Genomic DNA, 7,801 nt, shown 5'->3' with positions numbered 1-7,801 from the left:
TGTATTCCCTTTTACGAGAAGCTTTCTTCTACAGTCAGCTTTGCATTTTACCCACTTTCTATTCTTGCAACCGAGCTAAGATATTTAACACCATGTGACACACCACACAGTTTCACATGAGAGCGTCGCTCCCCGTGTCCATTCACTATCTGGTATTTTTACCCGGCTGCTCTGGATTCCCAGTCTCCTCGCACAATGAGCTCCCTGATGTGAGCTGGCCACTTCTAGGCCAGCGTTGGACTCGTGCTGTTCTTCAAATGTTTCCCATCTCTCTTTTCTGAACAGAAGTTTCAGAAAGCACTTAAAATGCAGTTCTGGTCTGCTTTTGCAAGCCAGCATACAGACAGACGCTCAACCCACTGATTTTACTTCTCCGTTTGCTCAGTGAAAGGATGCATTCACCAGCTTGCCTGCATGCCCTCTCCTCTGCCTTATCAACATTAAGAGTTGCATTGTACCACAGCATATTTTTGGTCCTAGCATTTACCAGAGCTGGATTTCATCGTCACCAGCTGGCCCATGGAATTGCTCCTGTACTGAAAATGCTGCCAACAAAGATCAGGCTTCAGTTCCTAGTTCCTATCAGCAAGACAATGAGCAAGCAGCTTGCAGAGCAGAGCAGGAGTGTCAGCCGAATCAGCAATGCCACACAACTGACCCTTGTGCACCTCCATCGTTGGCTATAACAAGTCTTGTAGCATTGACTCTGTTAGTACTCAGTAACTCTAGCAGCAGTTCCTACCTAAACTATCCTTGCTGGTACAATCTCAAACAATGACTAAGAAGGGGAGTATCGGGACCAAAGTATAGTGTGCCAAAACCAAAGGTCAAGGAGGTCCATGAACACGTCTATGCTGGAGTGCTCTCCATCTCTCTCTCTCAGTACTCAACAATCGTGTAGGATACAACAACCTCAGAATTATCCAGCTGCATTAAAAGAGCACAACGTTTCATATTTTGAAGTGCTAGCAAGGAATGAGGCTTATCTATGTGTACACCAACAGTTGTGACAGAGATGGAAAAGTAGTATGAAATTTCACAATGCTGCATGAAGACTTCTTGTCATTCATGCTTCAAGTTGCTTCCAGTAACTAGTGTCAACTACTAGGAAAAAACTTCCTCTCCCCACCACGAACCCGTAGTTTTGTCTCACAAATAACATAAATGGCAAACAACATTTAGTTTTCAAACACATTCACTCTTGTTAAGTTTGCAACGTCACTAACACTCCCTTCCCACAAAAGGCTGACCACGTGTAGAAAGCAACGTGCTTCACAAAAATGAAGTCAGCAGGATTATTCCCTACTATGTAAGGAGAGAAAAGATAGAAAGTGAATTCCTAAAGTTGCTGAAGTAGGCATTGGCAAAAACAGGAATGAAACTTGGGGGGCTTTTTCTGGTGGTTTTTTTTTCTTTTACATCCTGTACAATGTACTTTTACTCAGTCACATTGCTGCTCTGTACACAACTTAGTCTTGTACTACTCTTTTCTACTGGTACTAATGATTGAAATCATCTCCATACACTTTAAAATTACATTAATTTATTTTCTTGGCTATTTTATCTCCCCAAAGCCTACGTGCAGAACTGCCCTGAAGAATAGTAACTGGGCAATAAACATGTAATATTCTAAGCAGCTGGAATAATTTTGACTCAGAACCCACTTCCTTTTGTCTTGACTTAAACGGGGCTGCTCATGTGCATTGGCTAAAATGATTTAAGATTGGGACGTAGGTCCAGGTGCCTTGCAGCATCCCACCACCTGACACCATGCACTGAAGAATGGGGATGTGCTGGCAAAGGGGGAAACCTGGTGACCAGCCTGACTGAATCGCAAGCTCCACATGACATCTTGTGAAACAATTTACCCACAGAGTTCAGGAGACAATTCCTAGGGGATTGAAGTTGTCCACTCCTTCTGAGTGAAGCCAGGTAACACCAAGACACAACGATAGCATTTTCCACCTGGGAATGTTTTCAGAAACAAGAGCTCACAGTGGTTACCCTGGCAAAACTGGAGGCAGATGACAGACATCAATGGTCAGGGTGTCCTGACACTTTCCATTCCAGGACCTGAGCTCTTCTATTGCTATGTCTGTTACCGATCTAACTGTTCAAAACAACAGCTTTCCATGGTGGCCTTCAACTTCTAGCCAATTTGACTTTACAAGTTTCAGCAAAACTTGGGTAGGCTGTTTTGAAGAACAAGGTAGACTGTGAATGGCTTTTGGTTTTCTTTCTTTGGAAGTTCTACAGAAGCACATTACCCTGGGGCAAGAGAACTGCTTTTGCTGTCCTTGTGAAAATATGCCTGGGATTTGGCAAGTTACACAGCTTAATACGTTATATCACTGTTTGGACATGCTCTGTAAAAGGTCAAAAAAACCTTAATCTACCCTGAATCCATTCATGGCAACAGGCATCTACTGGTTCTGGTCAACAGGTCAGCTCAGTGACTGAGGCAGACAATGTCTTTCACACTCTGCAATGTCTATTTATTTCTTGTCTCCTATAAAAAGTTAGCAATAACAAATCCCGTAACTGAAGGCAATGCCACACTGAACCAAATGTGATCAGAAAGTCCCCTTAACACTCATTAAGATCCAGGCTTTTACCATGTTCAAACTGCACAGCTATCCTTGCTGAGAACTGATGTTGAAATATGTCTCTAAGAAAGGAGGTAACTGCAATGCTATCACCACCTCCCTCCTCCTCTCCTCAGGAAGATACATGGGCATGAGAGGCAGCATAAATGTCTGTGAGGAAGGAAAAATTAAAAAACCTTTAGCTGTTGTTACAGAGAGTACTGTAAGAAGCCTCCTGGAGGAGGAGAGGAAATATAAAGGGTATATGCTCTGGTTACAGTGAAACCCAACAGAGGAATTTTATAGCGCATGTACTTTTTTAAAAGCCACACGTTTTACTTTAAGCCTGTTCCATTGTACTTGCCAAAGGAAAGAGGAGAAACCTCACATAGCACCTCGAGAGGTTTCTCCCCAGGAAATCCTCACATCTCCTTTGCTTGCACCGCTGATGTTGCTCAGAGCTGTCTGTCAGGCGACCTTCACAAGCACATTACCATGTTTGACAGCAACCCTGTGCCACAAAAGTTTCCAGAGAAGTTACCCCGCTCCGTGAGGTTTCTCATTTTCCCTATTGGCTGCACAGCGTTTCAGTGCTCTGCTAATTATATCAACACTCAGATACAAACTCACCAAAATAGACGGTGTCCTGAGGCCCCAGCTGCGGGGAAGCAGACGTTTTCTTTAAATAATCCAGGTAGAGAGGCAAAGGGGGTCACAAAGCACCCCTGGGCCACCTCCCACTGCTAATGGGGACTGCAGACAACCTTGCTGGGACCAGCTCATGTCACTAATTAGGGTGCAGGTCCCAGGGCTTCAAAGGGACAGAGACTGACCAGGGGGGGTAATGCTATGAAGGAGATGCAGTGCCACAGCCCATTGTCAGTGGGACAAAGGGCCCTATTATTGCTCCCAAGAGCAGGGCAGTTCTTACTGTAATTAGGAGACAAAGATGCACGATTTAGGATTTTACATAATCAAGAGATACTCTCCCAGACGGGAGCCCCTCTCACACAATCAGTGGATTAAGCATTGTTTATTCTGCTGCAAGTAAACAATGAGGTGCTCCCCGCTCAGGGCTTTACATGAAAAGCAGTACTGGAGAAGACAATGCGGGGTGTCTTTTCATCTGACTTTGAACAGCTAACCCTGTGATTTAAAGTTGTTCATTTGACAGTATTAATGGCCCACCCTGTAAATTAGCTGCTCACCCGGGGGCTGTCAGACAGCCTTACCTTTTCTGCTACTTAGCAGAGGGGGGCCGGGACAGACAGATGCTCTGGGGGCGAGAGGCTGTATTTACACAACAGCACTACAATGGCAGGATTAAAGGCCCACTAGGAAGCCAGGCAGAAGCTCCTGCACACCCCGGCACTTCGCTGGGGCTAGGGATGCATCCCCGAAGGGAGGTTGGTACCACTGTCAAGGCAATGCACGCTGCCGCATTGCTCCAGAGCCGATGTCCGCAATCATTTTCATACTAACTACTGGGGGAGCAGAAAGGAGTCGGATGTTTGCCATGTGGTTTACAAAGAAAGGCACAGCTAGGCAGATTGAGCATCACTTATTTTTGGTCATGACAAAACAGTCTGTGCTGGGCTACCTAAAGCAGTAGCTGCAAACCAACTGCCAGACCCAAGAGCATCTGGCTCTGGGATGCACAACATCTGATACCTGCCTCACAGAAGTACTGATCAAGTGACTCTACTTTTACAGTATTGGCAATAAAAAGAGACTGAGCGTGTTCTGCTCCCTGCTCTTTGTAACACAGCTGCTACGTTTTTTTGTTTGTCTGAACTTTAAGGAGTTCTTTCTCCTTGTCTTCTATAATAGGGAAACACCAGGATTTGATGAATGCCTTCTAACATTTTGCAGTTTGCTCTCCCGCCATGAGCACACCCATATGCACATGCCTCCTGCACTGATACTCTTAGCAAAATATTCTTTTCTTCCTCTCTTTCAATCAAAAAAACACCCCTAAGCCTCACCAAGAGGAATCATTTTAGTCACATGAACTCAGGACTGAAAATGGTGTGCCACATTCAGCATATCTTGTTGAATCCTACAGTCTTGCAGAACCCTGGGAACCAGGGGATTACAGCCCCTGCCTGCCAAGGATTTTAACCCATTTCCTTTGGGATGAAAGAGTCACCTTAACAGCAGCTCAGACTGCTCTGCTTACCAGAGGATTTTCTGCTAGGCTGGGTCAAGCAGACAGCACCATTTGACTTGACTAGACTAGGACAAAAGGTGTGTTTTAAACCAGATAGGCAGGGTGTCCTGGTTTCGGCTGGGATAGAGTTAATTTTCTTCCTAGTAGCTGGTACAGTGCTGTGTTTTGGATTTAGAGTTAGAATAATGTTTATAACACACTGATGTTCTAGTTGTTGCTAAGCAGTGCTTACACTAGTCAAGGACTTTTCAGCTTCCCATGCTCTACCGACTGAGAAGGCTGGAGGTGCACAAGAAGCTGGGAGGGGGCACAGCCGGGACAGCTGACCCAAACTGGCCAAAGGGATATACCATACCATGTGACGTCATGCGCAGTACATAAACTGGGGGGAGTTGGCCGGGGGGGGGGCGACCGCTGCTCGGGGACTGGCTGGGCATTGGTCGGTGGGTGGTGGGCAATTGCATTGTGCATCACTTGCTTTGTATATTATTATTATTATTACTATTATCACTATTATTAAGATTTTATTTCAATTATTAAGCTGTTCTTATCTCAACCCACGAGTTTTCTCACTTTTACTCTTCTGATTCTCTCCCCCATCCCACCGGGCGGGGGGGGAGCGAGCGAGCGGCTGTGTGGTGCTCAGTCACCGACTGAGGTTAAACCACGACACAGGGCAAGTTGTGTCTGAGTGTGTTAGCTGACCAGGGAGAATCACAGCTTCCTTGTCCTGCTCTATCTCCACTGACATGTCTTAAATTGCTAAAGCAAATATTTGACAAAAACCCCCTTACCATCGTCTAGACAAGCCCATAAAGACCAGCATCCCAGCATCAGTCTTAACTCATGCCCACAGAGCTTGACAATCATGGCTTTGATTTAGGGACACATTTTAGCCTTTGTTGCTCAACACGATCAAGGGTAGCAAAATCCATTTCAGGAGAATATTATCCAAAAGCAAGTCTCCTAATCCTAGAGAAAGAGTTGCATGAAGAGGAACAGCATGTTTGCACAGCCAGCGTGTCTTTCTGCCTTGCCGCAGCAGACTGCAAAGCTGCCAAGCTAGAAGGGTATCTATTTTGTTATTTTTTATCCAGCACTCAAAGCAAGCGAATTCACCTCTCCACTCAGGTCTATGGCATATAACTTTGCAAAGAGGTCATACGTTCATAGAAGCTTCAAAATGAGGCTAATGCCAGGATAAGCCTAATATGACAGCCACTTTCTCTAAAGCATAAAGTATATGGCAAAATTATCTCAGACTCCCTTTTGTGAGGGTTGCAGAGCTCTTACCAGAGAACAACTGTTTCAGTTTTGCTCTATAATGAAAATTTACTTCATTTACTTCAGAAACAGCAAACTCCATTTAATTAACTACTATTTGCTGGACCAAGTTTAAGAAAGAGCCTTCCAACTCCTTTCCCCAATAATTATAGCACTTACAATGATTTTAAAAATGGTTTTACACGTATTTACCAAGGTTTTCTAATTAAAAAAAATTGGAAAATTTAATAGAATTAATCCTATTTAATAGAATGGGGTGGCTTTGCTCCATGCCATTCTATTAAGAAACTGTACTCAGGAGTGTTGACGCTTCAAGATGCTGAATTCTGCACCCTTGCGAAAAGATCAGTAGAGCCCAATGTCCCAAAATAAGCTTAAAACACTGACAAGCTTCTGCAAACGACAATCTCTTTTTCTAAAATAGCAGCTTTTCTACATGTTTAAACTAGACTTGGAATATCTCTTTTATGTCTTCATGTATCTGGCTCTACATTTTTCTACGGTAAAAAACAGGAAATAAAAAAGTATCAGGAGTCCCAGGGGCAATTACTTGAACCAAAACACAACACCCAAGCACCTTCCCAAACAATTAATAACTAATTTTTCCTTGTTAAGAGAAGCTGATTTAAGCCAAAATCCAAATAATTTCCTCACCTCAACAGGCAGAAAAGCATAACACATTTTATTGAAAGTCTGGAACCAGAAACTCATCTATTTTCACTCACTCCCATGACAAAACCTTCATGATCAGCTGCCGCCTTCTCCCCAAGCAGAATAATCTCATAGGTTGGTACCTAAATACTTTTATCAAGTTTTGCTTCATGTTTTAAGCACCTATAGTTTAACTTGTTAAAATTTTGCAATGTTGGCATTTTACAGTTTTATGTAGCAACAGTGATGGGTTTGGAGGGGAGGAAGGGGTGCTTTAATTTCTTCTGAAAACATTCCCAGCTATTAACTGGCAAGATTTCCTGTATTTGCAAAAAATAATAAAAGTAAGCCCTACAGCACCCTGGTAACATAAGATAAGGCAGAAACATTTAAAAATCTGTTCGAAAATCACAAAGGGGGGCAGTTAACAGTGCAGGGGGCTTAATGGCTCCTGCCCTTGCCCCTGCCCAGCAGGCTCCCTCAGGCCACCTGGTGACCAGAAACATTCTCAGGACTATTTCTTACCTCAGCGAATTATCTGGATGTGTCTCCATGTGGGACTCCAGCCCATACTTGCAAAAAAAATCTTTGAAACACACTGGACAATGATAAACTTCCTCCTCAGCCTTCTTATCCCCTTCACCGGAGTGACCATCCTCGACAACCTTCAGAGACAGGGGAAAAAGCCTCACTAGACCAAATTTTAAGCAACAAACCAAACATGCAATCCATTTGAAGTCCTTCTCTTAAAAACGAACCAGCAGGCTTCATCCGTAACTTTGCTGTAGGCAACCAGAAATGAGTCATTTTGGCAATAGAGAAAGGGTGAGCGACAGAGCCTCCGCGCATGTGTGAGAACATGCACAACGGAAAAGGAGGCTCAGTAGGAGATAAAGTGTGTGGCTAAGTCACGGATACATCAGTTCTAATGAGAAACTGAGATTTGAACAATTTATAAACCTGTATGTTTATATACCAGTGAGCTAGCATTCCTCCCCCTTCAGAAAAGCAGGTGAGCTGTCAGCCTCAATTATTTATGCCACTAAGATACTGTCAACTCCTAACTCAAGTGGTCCAGAGAAAAGCAACGAATTTCTGCATGTTTTCTATA

At 43.8% G+C, this 7,801-nt stretch overlaps 1 protein-coding gene across 3 annotated transcripts in view; it reads right to left on the bottom strand.

The window, feature by feature from the left end:
• RREB1 (ras responsive element binding protein 1) overlaps nt 1–7,801 on the bottom strand; it is a 73,366-nt gene that overhangs the window by 33,295 nt on the left and 32,270 nt on the right. For all 3 annotated transcript variants that reach the window (XM_009326465.1, XM_009326464.1, XM_009326466.1), the window contains one exon: nt 7,216–7,355. In XM_009326465.1, the coding sequence (XP_009324740.1) occupies nt 7,216–7,355 (140 nt within the window). The remainder of the gene's footprint in view (nt 1–7,215; nt 7,356–7,801) is intronic.

Source organism: Pygoscelis adeliae, unplaced genomic scaffold (genome assembly GCF_000699105.1).
Source record: "Pygoscelis adeliae isolate BGI_AS28 unplaced genomic scaffold, ASM69910v1 Scaffold186, whole genome shotgun sequence".
Classification (NCBI taxonomy): domain Eukaryota; kingdom Metazoa; phylum Chordata; class Aves; order Sphenisciformes; family Spheniscidae; genus Pygoscelis; species Pygoscelis adeliae.
This window is presented reverse-complemented; position numbering and strand designations above follow the sequence as displayed.